The sequence below is a fragment of the Aedes aegypti genome, chromosome 2, assembly GCF_002204515.2.
Source record: "Aedes aegypti strain LVP_AGWG chromosome 2, AaegL5.0 Primary Assembly, whole genome shotgun sequence".
Classification (NCBI taxonomy): Eukaryota; Metazoa; Arthropoda; class Insecta; order Diptera; family Culicidae; genus Aedes; species Aedes aegypti.
The window spans coordinates 187,319,664-187,334,981 of record NC_035108.1 but is presented as its reverse complement, the minus strand read 5'-3'; the positions used below and the strand labels follow the sequence as shown (position 1 = coordinate 187,334,981).

Genomic DNA, 15,318 nt, shown 5'->3' with positions numbered 1-15,318 from the left:
CTGCTTCTTCCCTCATTCTTCTTTTTGCCGTCTGACTGTGAACACGGTCGGCGAGCAAATTTCGAGAGTCATTCGCGTCCTCAGTTCAGTTTTCAATAGGACGCGAATACAACACGCATTAGAACCGAAGAACCACGCATTTCGGAGCCGCAGCAACTGAAGCCGCTCATTTGAGTGCACCAGCCAGCATATTCTTGTTCTGCCAGAAATCGTCGCTACCAGCCAGTGCTCCGCTGTCATTGCCATGCGGGAGGCTAGCGCGGTCATTCTGGTTCATTAGATCGAGCGGCACAGCCGTCACCGTCCGTGTAATATTCCCTAATTTGTACGAGATGGCTGAAGAAAATCGACCAAAGCCGCTTGTTGAAGCGCACATCGTCATCCGCACCGCAAATCTCATCGGGCGATGCAGATTGAAACCAGTGCGCCGTCAAAATGTGTCCGTGTTACGCAAATTCAACAACTCAATCGGCCCTTTTGTGAGCCAACAAATGTGTTTTAAAGAGTTATTTGTATAATATTCCCTCCACATACTTGCTATAACCCGGATAAAAACGTATCATTCAGTGAATGGAATAAACCATTAATGTACAATATAACGTATTAGATACAATACAGCGTATTGTAATTGAATGTCGAAGCAATATTATTCTTGTTTGGATATATAATTCAAAAACAATATAATATATTGTAACAGAACATTGTATTGTTTTTAATTGGTTTTATACCTTACAATTTTGGACAAATTCCTATTTTCGCGTAAAACAACTGTTGCTTTTTTCTATGTGGCTTTGCTGAAAGAAATGAATAAAACAAGTTCAGAAAGCAAGAAATGTTGGGTGAAAAATATTCAAAAAGTAAAAATAAGTAGTTTTTCAGAAGTCACTTGACATTAGCTGTAACGACGAATGCAACCATGATACAGTTCGTTGAATTGTTTTTGTATTGTACAACAATACACGAATTGCTTATCAAGACAATACATGAACATTATATCGTATTGTATTTTCAAAATTTTTGTATGAGAAAATATCTATATTTGTATTGTTACGATACTTAACCACCCATACATTATATTGCAAAAATCTCATATACCGTACAGTGGACTGTTCAAAACAATATATTGTACTGTAATTGTATTGTCATTTTACATATACTGTATTGTATTTCCAATATATTGAATGGTACTGTTACAATACATTATATTGTTTTTGTATTGTATTTTTTATTCGGGAATCTCTTAATTCATCTCATAGCATCATACAATAATTGATTTATTACGAATAATTGACAATACGGCAATTTGAAGCTGTTTCCGAGGATGCTGCTGCAGTGCCGTCGGGTTGCAATAACAGCATAATGCTAATCTGTACATCCCTTACCCAGACATCAGTTTCATATAGCCTATTTCCCAAATAAGAAAACGAAGAATATGAAAGGAGGAGCATCATCTGCTATTCTAAGGGTATAAAGCATCCCTCCTTCGTTGAATCTGGTTTCATTCTGTTTTCGCTTTCGAGCTGGTAAGAGCTCCTCCAAACCTGCTCAGCTCCTCGCCACCAGAGGCAAGCTGTTGTACGAGATGGCTGAAGAAAATCGACCAAAGCCGCTTGTTGAAGCGCACATCGTCATCCGCACCGCAAATCTCATCGGGCGAGGAGGATTGAAACCAGTGCGCCGTCAAAATGTGTCCGTGTTACGCAAATTCAACAACTCAATCTGTTGAAGTTGATGCGACTGAAAACCCCAGCATGCCATGACTTTTATATGTAATTTGAATTTGAATAAATTGTGTTAGTTCTAATTTGACCGTCAAGCAAACCAGTTGTTTTATTGCTTTCGGTCCGACCTACGGCCACATCCCATAGGTTATGGGCCATTTAGTAGAAAGTTCGAGAAGAAAAATTTTCACCCCGTAATCAAGATTTTTCCACGTTCCCGGCATGGATGGAAGCAAGTTCGGCCTGGAGAAATTGAAGAGCGGCGGCTACGAATGCTGGCAATTCAAGGTGGAGATGCTGTTGGTGCGCGAAAACCTGTGGAAACACGTTGCGGAGGCCGCCCCAGAACCTCTGACGGACGCGTGGCAGGAAGGCGACGCCAAAGCACGGGCCACTATCGTTTTGCTCGTCGACGACAGCCAACACCCGCTGATCCGGAACTGCAAGACTACCAAGGAGACCTGGGAAGCTTTGCGGAAACATCACCAGAAAACGACGATGTGCACCCGCGTGTCGTACTTGAAAAAGCTGTGCAAAGCTGAGTACGCCGACGACGGGGACATGGAGGGCCATCTTTTCCACATGGAGGAGCTGTTCGCAAGTCTCGCGAATGCTGGACAAGACCTGGAACCTAGCCTGAAGGTAGCGATGGTGCTGAAGAGCATGCCCGACTCGTTCGATACCCTGACGACAGCGTTGGAAAGCCGTTCCGATGAGGAGCTCACCATGGAGCTGGTGAAGCGCAAACTGTTGGATGAAGCCCAGAAGCGAGCCGAAAAAAGCCATCGAGGTGAGTCCATTCTGCGTGCTGGTGGAGACAAAAAGTCCATTGTCTGCCACAACTGCAACAAGCCCGGGCATATGAAGCGAGAATGCCCAGCATCAAGAGCCGGAAGAGAGCCAACCAGTAGCGGTGCTAGCCAGAGCCAAGTGTCGAAGAAAAAGTCAAAATCGAAGGCAACGGTTGGAATGGTAACGCCATTCGCGTTCATGGCTACTACGACCGTGAATTCAAATGTGTGGATCGTCGACTCAGGAGCAACGTCGCACATGTGCTGTGACCGTTCGTTTTTCGACGAGCTTAAGCCAAGTTCGGGGATTTCCATCACGCTGGCCGATGGAAACGAGACGTTGGTGAAAGGTGTCGGTTCTGGGCGCCTGTTTTGCCAAGACGAACAAGGTAAGCAGCAAGAGGTAATCCTGTCCGAAGTGTTCTATGTTCCAGATTTGGAGTCGAACCTGATCTCGGTAGGAAGATTGGTCGCCAAGGGAGCCGAGGTGATTTTCTCCAATCGCCGTGGTTGCGTTATCCAACGTGACGGTGCTGTCGCAGCAGTTGCGAAAAAAGTTGGTGGGCTATACCAGCTGGCTACCAAGCAGCGTGGTATGGTGGCGTCACACCATAATAAGGATTGCATCCATCATTGGCACCGCAAATTAGGCCACCGTGATCCTGATGCGATACATCGAGCGGTGCGTGATGATTTGGCGACTGGCGTGAGCATTCAGAAATGTGGCGTGTTCCAGACATGCGAGTGCTGCGTCGAAGGTAAAATAGCTCGGCTGCCATTTCCGAGAAAGGATTATCATCAATCTGCGAAGGTGCTGGACATCATTCACACGGACATCTGTGGACCGATGAATACCATGTCGCCGGGTGGTTCACGGTACTTCCTCACGATGATCGACGACCACAGCCGGTACACCGTGGTGTATTTCCTGAAGAAGAAGTCGGAAGGTGCGGATGTAATAGAAGATTACGTGAGTATGGTCAAGAATCGTTTTGGAAGATGTCCGACCGTTATTCGTTCCGACCAGGGAGGCGAATACAAATCGAAGCGTTTGGGACGGTTCTACCGAGAAAATGGAATCGCTCCCCAGTACACGGCTGGGTATGCACCGGAGCAAAACGGAGTCGCGGAGAGGAAAAACCGGTCGATCGTTGAGATGGCTCGATGCATGCTGATCGACGCGAAGATGGGCTACGAGTTCTGGGCGGAAGCGGTCAACACGGCCGTTCATTTGCAGAATATGCTGCCACCGAGGTCCGTCGAGAGGACACCGTTCGAGCTGTGGTTTGGCAAGAAACCGGATTACGGACGATTGCACATTTTTGGGTGCACTGCGTTCGTTCACATTCCCAAAGAGAAGCGAAGCAAGTTGGCACCGAATTCGGAAAAGTTGACTTTCGTTGGCTACTCGGACTGCCACAAGGCGTACCGCTTCATCGATCAAGCAACGAAGAAAGTGGTCATCAGCCGTGATGTACGTTTCGTGGAGATGGAAGACAACGTTGAGAACGATGATTCGACGTCGAGGTCACCGTCAGCGACGATGGTGGAGTACGAGTCAGTGCTTTCACAACCAGTTGTGGAAGATGAATCCGACGATGACGCGTCGGTTCAGGAGGAGTGCGAATCCAACTCCTCATATTATGATTCACCGTCTGAAGATGTGCTCGATGATGATGGCAACGAAGAAGAGAAGACGCCCCTCCGGCGTTCAAATCGAAGCACGAAAGGACAGCTGCCAGCTCGATTCCGGGAGACCACCGGTATGGCGCGCAAGTTTGTGGCGGAACCGCGAAGTTTCTCTGAAGCAATCAACGGTCCAGAGGCAGCGCAGTGGCGTGCTGCAATGGATGATGAGATCAATTCGTTGAAGATGCACGGTACCTGGAAGCTGGCGAATCTGCCTGCTGATCGCAAGCCAGTCGGCAGCAAGTGGATTTTCAAGCGCAAGCTCGACGAGAACGGCAACGTTGCGCAGTACAAGGCTCGATTGGTTGCGCAAGGATTTTCCCAAAAGTTTGGCACGGATTTCGACGAGGTGTTTGCCCCCGTGGTGCGGCAGGTAACGTTTAGGGCGTTGCTTACAATCGCCAGTGCGAAGAGCATGATGGTGAAACATGCGGACGTCAAGACGGCCTACCTCCACGGTGATCTGGACGAAACGATTTACATGCGGCAACCGCCTGGCTACGAAGTGGGTGGTGGAGGCGCCGTATGTTTGCTACAGAAGAGTCTGTACGGTCTCAAGCAAGCGGGACACGTATGGAACCGAAAGCTGGATGGCGTGCTGAAGCAACTAGGTTTCACGCAATCAGCAAACGACCCGTGTTTGTACGTTCGGCAACAAGGCAAGCAGTTCACCTATCTGGTGGTATACGTGGACGACATGGTCATCGCTTGCCACACCGAGGAGGAGTACGCCGAACTGATGACAGCATTAAACCATAGCTTCACGGTGACATCGTTGGGAGACTTTCGGCATTTCTTGGGCATCCAAGTGCGACGCACCGAGAAGCAGTTTTCTCTGAACCAACGAGTTTACATTCAGAAGTTGCTGGAGCGGTTTGGGATGACTGAAGCGAAATCGTCGAAGATTCCTTTGGACCCTGGCCACCTGCAACAAAAGGAGGAGAATGAGAAATTGCCGAACAATCACCAGTACGCCAGCTTGATTGGTGGTTTGTTGTACGTGGCAGTAAACACCCGACCGGACATCGCAGTCAGCGTATCGATTCTTGGGCGATCGGTAAGCAACCCGTCACAGGCAGATTGGATGGAGGCAAAACGGATCCTCCGTTACCTCAAGCACACCCAAGACCACGAGCTTGTACTGGGACCAGGACGAGCAGTGATGGAGGTTTACGTCGACGCCGACTGGGCCGGTGATGGTAAAACTCGGAAGTCGAATTCCGGATTCCTGGTTACGTTTGGTGGTGGACCAATCCACTGGGCATCCCGGAAGCAAACGTGTGTTGCGTTGAGCAGCACCGAAGCGGAATTTGTGGCGCTCGCTGAGTGTTGCCAAGAATTGCAGTGGATCAATCGCTTGCTGACCGATTTTGCTGTGGACGTGACGAAACCGATTCGTATCCACGAAGACAACCAGTCTTGTATGAGGCAGTTGGAATCTGGAAGAATCAACAACAGGTCGAAACACATCGACACGAAGTACCATTTCGTCCGACAAATGAAGGAAGAAGGGAAGATCTCCCCGAGTAACACACATGTTATAATTGATGCATATTAACTCTTATATGACAAAATCTAGTCATATAAGAGTTAATATGCATCAATTATAACATGTGTGTTCCTTGGGCCGTTGAGTATTGTCCGACGGACAGGATGGTTGCCGACATGCTAACTAAGCCGTTGGCAAACCTGAAGTTGACGAGATTCCGTGAGGCAGCTGGAGTTCTACCGTCGAGGAGGAGTGTTGAAGTTGATGCGACTGAAAACCCCAGCATGCCATGACTTTTATATGTAATTTGAATTTGAATAAATTGTGTTAGTTCTGATTTGACCGTCAAGCAAACCAGTTGTTTTATTGCTTTCGGTCCGACCTACGGCCACATCCCATACAATCGGCCCTTTTCAGAGCCAACAAATTTGTTTTAAAGAGTTGATTGTGTAATATCCCCTAATTTGTTCGAGATGGCTGAAGAAAATCGACCAAAGCTGCTTGTTGAAGCGCACATCGTCATCCGCACCGCAAATCTCATCGGGCGAGGAGGATTGAAACCAGTGCACCGTCAAAATGTGTCCGTGTTACGCAAATTCAACAACTCAATCGGCCCTTTTGAGAGCCAACAAATGTGTTTTAAAGAGTTGATTGTGTAATATTCCCTAATTTGTTCGAGATGGCTGAAGAAAATCGACCAAAGCCGCTTGTTGAAGCGCACATCGTCATCCGCACCGCTAATCTCATCGAGCGAGGAGGATTGAAACCAGTGCACCGTCAAAATGTGTCCGTGTTACGCAAATTCAACAACTCAATCGGCCCTTTTGAGAGCCAACAAATGTGTTTTAAAGAGTTGATTGTGTAATATTCCGTAATTTGTTCGAGATGGCTGAAGAAAATCGACGAAAGCCGCTTGTTGAAGCGCATATCGTCATCCGCACCGCAAATCTCATCGGGCGTGGAGGATTGAAACCAGTGCGCCGTCAAAATGTGTCCGTGTTACGCAAATTCAACAACTCAATCGGCCCTTTTCAGAGCCAACAAATTTGTTTTAAAGAGTTATTTGTATAATATTCCCTAATGTGTTTACCACATACTTGCTATAATCTCTTAATTCATCTCATAGCATCATACAATAATTGATTTATTACGAATAATTGACAATACGGCAATTTGAAGCTGTTTCCGAGGATGTTGCTGCAGTGCCGTCGGGTTGCAATAACAGCATAATGCTAATCTGTACATCCCTTACCCAGACATCAGTTTCATATAGCCTATTTCCCAGATAAGAAAACGAAGAATATGAAAGGAGGAGCATCATCTGCTATTCTAAGGGTATAAAGCATCCCTTTTTCGTTGAATCTGGTTTCATTCTGTTTTTGCTTTCGAGCTGGTAAGAGCTCCTCCAAACCTGCTCAGCTCCTCGCCACCAGAGGCAAGCTGTTGTTCGAGATGGCTGAAGAAAATCGACCAAAGCCGCTTGTCGAAGCGCACATCGTCATCCGCACCGCAAATCTCATCGGGCGAGGAGGATTGAAACCAGTGCGCCGTCAAAATGTGTCCGTGTTACGCAAATTCAACAATTCAATCGGCCCTTTTGAGAGCCAACAAATGTGTTTTAAAGAGTTGATTGTGTAATATTCCCTAATTTGTTCGAGATGGCTGAAGAAAATCGACCAAAGCCGCTTGTTGAAGCGCACATCGTCATCCGCACCGCTAATCTCATCGAGCGAGGAGGATTGAAACCAGTGCACCGTCAAAATGTGTCCGTGTTACGCAAATTCAACAACTCAATCGGCCCTTTTCAGAGCCAACAAATTTGTTTTTAAGAGTTATTTGTATAATATTCCCTAATGTGTTTACCACATACTTGCTATAATCTCTTAATTCATCTCATAGCATCATACAATAATTGATTTATTACGAATAATTGACAATACGGCAATTTGAAGCTGTTTCCGAGGATGTTGCTGCAGTGCCGTCGGGTTGCAATAACAGCATAATGCTAATCTGTACATCCCTTACCCAGACATCAGTTTCATATAGCCTATTTCCCAGATAAGAAAACGAAGAATATGAAAGGAGGAGCATCATCTGCTATTCTAAGGGTATAAAGCATCCCTTTTTCGTTGAATCTGGTTTCATTCTGTTTTCGCTTTCGAGCTGGTAAGAGCTCCTCTAAACCTGCTCAGCTCCTCGCCACCAGAGGCACCCGGATAAAAACGTATCATTCAGTGAATGGAATAAACCATTAATGTACAATATAACGTATTGGATACAATACAGCGTATTGTAATTGAATGTCGAAGCAATATTATTCATGTTTGGATATACAATTCAAAAACAATATAATGTATTGTAACAGAACATTGTATTGTTTTTAATTGGTTTTATACCTTACAATTTTGGTCAAATTCCTATTTTCGCGTAAAACAACTGTTGCTTTTTTCTATGTAGCTTTGCTGAAAGAAATAAACAAAACAAGTTCAAAAAGCAAGAAATGTTGGGTGGAAAATATTCAAAAAGTAAAAATAAGTAGTTTTTTAGAAGTCACTTGACATTAGCTGTAACGACGAATGCAACCATGATACAGTTTGTTGAATTGTTTTTGTATTGTACAACAATACACGAATTGCTTATCAAGACAATACATGAACAATATATCGTATTGTATTTTCAATATGTTTGTATGAGAAAATATCTATATTTGTGTTGTTACGATACTTAACCACCCATACATTATATTGCAAAAATCTTATATACCATACAGTGAACTGTTCAAAACAATATATTGTACTGTAATTGTATTGTCATTTTACAATATACTGTATTGTATTTCCAATATATTGAATGGTACTGTTTCAATACGTTATATTGTTTTTGTATTGTATTTTTTATCCGGGCAAGCTGTTGTACGAGATGGCTGAAGAAAATCGACCAAAGCCGCTTGTCGAAGCGCACATCGTCATCCGCACCGCAAATCTCATCGGGCGAGGAGGATTGAAACCAGTGCGCCGTCAAAATGTGTCCGTGTTACGCAAATTCAACAATTCAATCGGCCCTTTTGAGAGCCAACAAATGTGTTTTAAAGAGTTGATTGTGTAATATTCCCTAATTTGTTCGAGATGGCTGAAGAAAATCGACCAAAGCCGCTTGTCGTAGCGCACATCGTCATCCGCACCGCTAATCTCATCGAGCGAGGAGGATTGAAACCAATGCACCGTCAAAATGTGTCCGTGTTACGCAAATTCAACAACTCAATCGGCCGTTTTGAGAGCCAACAAATGTGTTTTAAAGAGTTGATTGTGTAATATTCCGTAATTTGTTCGAGATGGCTGAAGAAAATCGACGAAAGCCGCTTGTTGAAGCGCATATCGTCATCCGCACCGCAAATCTCATCGGGCGTGGAGGATTGAAACCAGTGCGCCGTCAAAATGTGTCCGTGTTACGCAAATTCAACAACTCAATCGGCCCTTTTCAGAGCCAACAAATTTGTTTTAAAGAGTTGATTGTGTAATATCCCCTAATTTGTTCGAGATGGCTGAAGAAAATCGACCAAAGCCGCTTGTCGAAGCGCACATCGTCATCCGCACCGCAAATCTCATCGGGCGAGGAGGATTGAAACCAGTGCGCCGTCAAAATGTGTCCGTGTTACGCAAATTCAACAATTCAATCGGCCCTTTTGAGAGCCAACAAATGTGTTTTAAAGAGTTGATTGTGTAATATTCCGTAATTTGTTCGAGATGGCTGAAGAAAATCGACCAAAGCCGCTTGTTGAAGCGCACATCGTCATCCGCACCGCAAATCTCATCGAGCGAGGAGGATTGAAACCAGTGCACCGTCAAAATGTGTCCGTGTTACGCAAATTCAACAACTCAATCGGCCCTTTTGAGAGCCAACAAATGTGTTTTAAAGAGTTATTTGTATAATATTCCCTAATGTGTTTACCACATACTTGCTATAATCTCTTAATTCATCTCATAGCATCATACAATAATTGATTTATTACGAATAATTGACAATACGGCAATTTGAAGCTGTTTCCGAGGATGTTGCTGCAGTGCCGTCGGGTTGCAATAACAGCATAATGCTAATCTGTACATCCCTTACCCAGACATCAGTTTCATATAGCCTATTTCCCAGATAAGAAAACGAAGAATATGAAAGGAGGAGCGTCATCTGCTATTCTAAGGGTATAAAGCATCCCTCCTTCGTTTAATCTGGTTTCATTCTGTTTTCGCTTTCGAGCTGGTAAGAGCTCCTCTAAACCTGCTCAGCTCCTCGCCACCAGAGGCAAGCTGTTGTACGAGATGGCTGAAGAAAATCGACCAAAGCCGCTTGTTGAAGCGCACATCGTCATCCGCACCGCAAATCTCATCGGGCGAGGAGGATTGCCGTCAAAATGTGTCCGTTTTACGCAAATTCAACAATTCAATCGGCACTTTTCAGAGCCATCAAATGTGTTTTAAAGAGTTATTTGTATAATATTCCCTAATGTGCTTACCACATACTTGTTATAATCACTTAATTCATCTCGTAACATCATACAGTAATTGATTTATTACGAATAATTGACAATACGGCAATTTGAGGCTGTTTCCGAGGATGCTGCTGCAGTGCCGTCGGGTTGCAATAACAACATAATGCTAATCTGTACATCCCTTACCCAGACATCAGTTTCATATAGCCTATTTCCCAGATAAGAAAACGAAGAATATGAAAGGAGGAGCATCATCTGCTATTCTAAGGGTATAAAGCATCCCTTCTTCGTTGAATCTTGTTTCATTCTGTTTTCGCTTTCGAGCTGGTAAGAGCTCCTCCAAACCTGCTCAGCTCCTCGCCACCAGAGGCAAGCTGTTGTACGAGATGGCTGAAGAAAATCGACCAAAGCCGCTTGTTGAAGCGCACATCGTCATCCGCACCGCAAATCTCATCGGGCGAAGAGGATTGAAACCAGTGCGCCGTCAAAATGTGTCCGTGTTACGCAAATTCAACAACTCAATCCGCCCTTTTCAGAGCCAACAAATTTGTTTTAAAGAGTTGATTGTGTAATATTCCCTAATTTCCCCTTTTCAGGGCCACAAAATCAATGAAAAAGAGTTTTTTTGAATTAATACATTTGAAAAACAATTCTTCAATATAATCGCCTAAGCTTCTGAATACATGTAAAGTGATTATTTTGTATTAACACAAAATAATAACACACAATGTCTATAATAAATCAGAATTGACATGCAACAAATAGTGTGAAAATTAATTGGATTTTTAGCAAAAGAAATGTTTCATAAGTTTGTGACTGTCTCAAGCCAGCAAATAGAAGAAGCTAACGTTATCCAACGTCAACTTGGCGGTCGTATCTCGGAAACAACCTCTTACTTTTTTACTGTGTGTAAAAGGAAGTGAACTTGGCTGATGGCATTTATGTAAACACCAAACAAAAGAAAGCGATAAACAACAACAAAAACATTCTTTGCAGTGCGCGAGTTTCGAACAAATTAAACGTGTTTCTTTAATGTATGTTTATTTATTTGTGACGATAACCTATTAGTTTAAAAACTTTTTACAAGGTCAAGGAAGCTATCGAAAAGGTCAAGGAAGCTAATCGAAAAGAATCGGTTAAACTTGCTAAAGTCTCCCACGATGCATTCTGATTCGGACGATTACTTTAGCGGTGATGACGACGACTTCGACCGGCAGCAGGAAATAGCCCGAAGCGCTTTCGCCGACATGTGCCACGATTGGGAGCGCAATCAAAAGTACGACCGGGCTCTGCAGTTGACGATCGAAAGATTACACTGCGAGGGAAAGGAGGCTCACGTGCTGGACATCGGAACCGGAAGCGGTCTGCTGTCAATGATGGCCGTTCGCGCCGGAGCGGATAGCGTAACGGCGTGTGAAGCATTCCGACCAATGGCCGATTGCGCGGAGAGGGTGATTGCTTCAAATGGCATGGGCCATAGGATTCGTTTGGTGAAGAAGAAATCTACGGAACTGGAGGTGGGCGCTGGGAAGGACATGGAGCGTAAGGCAAATGTCCTCGTGACGGAGCTGTTCGATACCGAGCTGATTGGGGAAGGTGCTATTGCTACGTATAGACATGCCTTGCAATTTTTACTGGAGGAAGGCTGTCGGGTGATTCCGGATAAGGCCACCGTTTATGCTCAAGTTGTAGAATGTCCGTTGGCAATGAGTTGGCAGACTCCGAAACTGTTATGTAGCTCCGATGGCGATGTACTGCTGAGAGTCCCAGAGGAAATGGTAAACTGCCGGGGTTCTTCAGCGGTATTCGACGTGCAACTCAGTCAATTACCTTTGGAAAGCTTCAACGCTCTATCGGAACCAATTCCGGTGTTCGAGTTCGATTGGTCCAGCAGGGAAGCCCTTAAATTCAAACGACACTCGAGGAACCTCCTGAAGGTCCAAAGCTCAGGCATCCCACAGGCAGTTTTTATGTGGTGGGATCTCAAAATGGATTTGGAAGGGACAGTTCTTTTGTCGTGTGCTCCTTTTTGGGCCCATCCCGATTTCGAAGAGCTCAAAACTCAAAAGCAAAACGATTCCATTCCAGAGCCTAATTTGATACCTTGGCGAGATCATTGGATGCAAGCCATTTACTTTCTACCTCACTCGAAAACGCCTTTGGCCAAAGGTGAAGAAATCGCCTTAGATGCCTTCCACGATGAGTTTTCCTGGTGGTTTGGTTTGAACGATTTGAGTTTAGATCCTGGTCATTGTTCCTGTGGGATGCACATAGCGTATTCACGATCACGGATAGGGCAACTCAACGATGGTCCTCGTAATAAGCGAATGCTGAACTATTTGGAAGAAGTGCTGGACAAAAACTCAGTCGTTTTGGTGCTGGGAGATGGTTCCCTTTTGGGACTGTCCATAAGAGCGATGGGTGCAAAGAAAGTTATCCTCGTGGAAACTAATCAAACTTCGAGACATTGCATGGAACGTCTTGTTGAGCACAATGGATTGGAAAACGTGGAAATCTTATCCTGCTTAGATGATCTGACCCCAGATGCAACGGCCGATATGACCCACATATTTGGAGAGCCATTCTTCACTTCCGCGATCCTGCCATGGGAAAACGCTATTCAATTCATATGGGAATTGAACCGAGTGAAGGCTTTACTAAACCACGAGGTTTCGGTTATACCTCACAGCTTCAGTATCTATGGTGTTGCCGTGGAGTTTTTGGACCTGCAGAAAATCAGCGCTCCTCTCGGGACTTGTGAAGGATTTGATCTGAGCCTGATGGATAGAATGATTGAGGTAAGATAGAGTTTTTTTTACAACAAAACAAAGATTCATTGGTCGGTGTTCAGACAGACCGGACTAGATGATAATTTGGCCTTCTCAAAGACACCATCAATTCTGGTCTTTCCGTTGCTAATTTGATATAGATGCTTTATGAAATAGATAAGTTCCAATATTACAGCAAATATTTCAAGAGGTGACACGTTCCTTTCTGACAGGCAGTGCGTCGAGAAAGCCCGAGAAATCGTCAGTTTTTTTATTCTCGGGTTGTGCTTTCTTTGGAGTGCATGGAAAAAGCCCGGTCGCGCGCCTTTATTTTCTGAGTGCTTTTATATGGCCGAGCACACGAGTGAAGCTGAAAGTGGATTGTGGCTGCTCAATCAAGGATGAAGGATCAATTGGTGAGCTCGTTTCATGCTTTTTGTGCAACCCTTGTACACGATAGTTAATGTAATGAATCCTATGCACCATCTATTGTTATATTAGCCACTGTGGATTTTACCTTATGAGGTGGTTACACACTAACATTCCTCCCCCCAATCCTACCTGACTGCAAGGAAGTGGCCGGCGCCGTTATTGACCATGTATAAATAGAGGCACTGATTTATGCACACTGAAGAAGATTATAGCCAATCCCAGCCGAACTGATTTATGCACACTGATTTATGCACACTGGAGAAGATTATAGCCAATCCCAGCCGAACTTCTAGTTGATTCTTTTTGCATGTTCACTGACTTCGGTCAATCACGGAATAGCAACCATTGATATGATTCTACACACTTAAACGGTTTCGCCGAGAACCCAACAGCTGATATCTCGGTAATAATTTGACGATTCTCGGTAAAACTTTTACCGAGATCTCGGTAAACGTTTACCGAATCTCGGTAACGTTCGCCGAGATCTCGGCAAAAAATTCGGATTGCCGAAATCTCGGTAAAATAAGTACCGAGATTCGGCGTTAAAATTTACCGAGCTCTCAGCTGTTGGGTTCTCGGCGAAAAATTTTACTGAGGTCGGTGAAATAATTTAAGTGTGTATATGATACTATGGACCAATGCACGAGTTCACTAATTTGACGTTTTAGCGGTGCCGAATTCACTGGTTGCCGTGGTCACGTAAATAAAACGGCACCGCTCAAACGTCAAATAATGAACATGTGCATCGGTCCATTCGTGCGAAGTTATTGCGGTTTGAATTTGGTGTCAATATGACGCCAAGGATAGACAACGTACTATTTACAAGAAAATTATTCTATATAAAACTATTTTTCAAGTTGTTTGAAATAAAAACTCCACGTACAAAACAAAAAATGCGAAAAAGCACCAACATTTCAAAAAGAAATCACAAATTAGTTCGCTAACGAATAGCAGCAGCACTTCATAGTGCTTTATGATTTGACCCCATAACATAGTTAAATAGTTAAAATAGTTAAAAAGCACTTATAAGCGGTTTCTTCACCACCGCTTAGGCCTTAAACCAGGTTTAATCGTATGGGTAAACGTGGTTTACGGCTTAAGCGAAGGTGAAGAAATCGGCCCTTAGTCAGATTGAACACCGACCATTTATACTCTTCATTTTTTTTCAGGAACATTCAAAAGTGGCAGATTCCCCTGTAGAAGCCCAACCGTTGTGGGAGTACCCCTGTCTACCCTTAGGACCCAAGTGCAAGATGATCACCATCAATGTGGCCGAAGGCTCCCAGAACCAACTGGAGCAAGGGAAAATCACATTGACACGGCATCACGAAATCAAGGAATGCAATGGTATTGCTCTGTGGGCAGAGTGGCATATGGGCAAGAATGTCAGTCCCAAGAATACCATTAGTACCGGTCCACTATCGGTAATCGATGAAGCATCTGAGCTTCCTGTCCGACCCTTGCAATGGAACTCGAACTGGAGGCAAGGAGTTCATCTGCTTAGGAAGCCACTCGAAGAGTCCAAGATGTTCCTAAGCTGGACAGTCAAGTACAACGCTCAGCTCAAGTCGTGCTATTTTAAATTCGATTAAGTTTCAGATTAATGTATCCATGGGATAATATCGATAGTAATATAAGGTCAACGGGTTGGTCATCCATGTGAAACTATTGAAAATCTTTGTAATCGCTTGTATTGTGAAAGCACTATGTTCGATATGGACCCCAACTTTGTGTACTTTTGAGTTGCAGTACGGGACAGAGCTACTTGGGCATTTCCATGATTCACTTTAGCATTGGGGGTTTTTCTCGGCCTAATCGTCTGAAACTTTGCAATAAGATGCATTCAATAGAACGCATATTGTGGCCAAATGCTCAGAAGCTTTCAAAAAACCCCACTGCCGAAGTGAATCAAAAGTGCCAAGAATAAGATCCGGCTCCCTACTATCTC

General features: G+C 44.4%; 1 protein-coding gene across 4 annotated transcripts; it reads left to right on the top strand.

Moving 5' to 3' along the window:
* The first annotated feature begins 11,103 nt into the window (after positions 1–11,103).
* LOC5575498 (protein arginine N-methyltransferase 7) lies at positions 11,104–15,045 on the top strand. 4 transcript variants are annotated; one of them, XM_021843443.1, is made up of 3 exons: positions 11,104–11,199; positions 11,289–12,968; positions 14,540–15,045. In XM_021843443.1, the coding sequence occupies exons 2-3, from the start codon at positions 11,331–11,333 to the stop codon at positions 14,960–14,962; spliced, it is 2,061 nt and encodes a 686-aa protein (XP_021699135.1). In that variant the 5' UTR covers positions 11,104–11,199; positions 11,289–11,330; the 3' UTR covers positions 14,963–15,045. The 4 variants fall into 4 exon arrangements, with proteins under 4 accessions (XP_021699135.1, XP_021699136.1, XP_021699138.1 ...); XM_021843444.1 differs by lacking the exon at positions 14,540–15,045 and adding an exon at positions 13,176–13,543 and having other exon boundaries at positions 11,114–12,968; XM_021843446.1 differs by lacking the exon at positions 14,540–15,045 and adding an exon at positions 13,172–13,350 and having other exon boundaries at positions 11,115–12,968.
* The last annotated feature ends 273 nt before the right edge of the window (positions 15,046–15,318 follow it).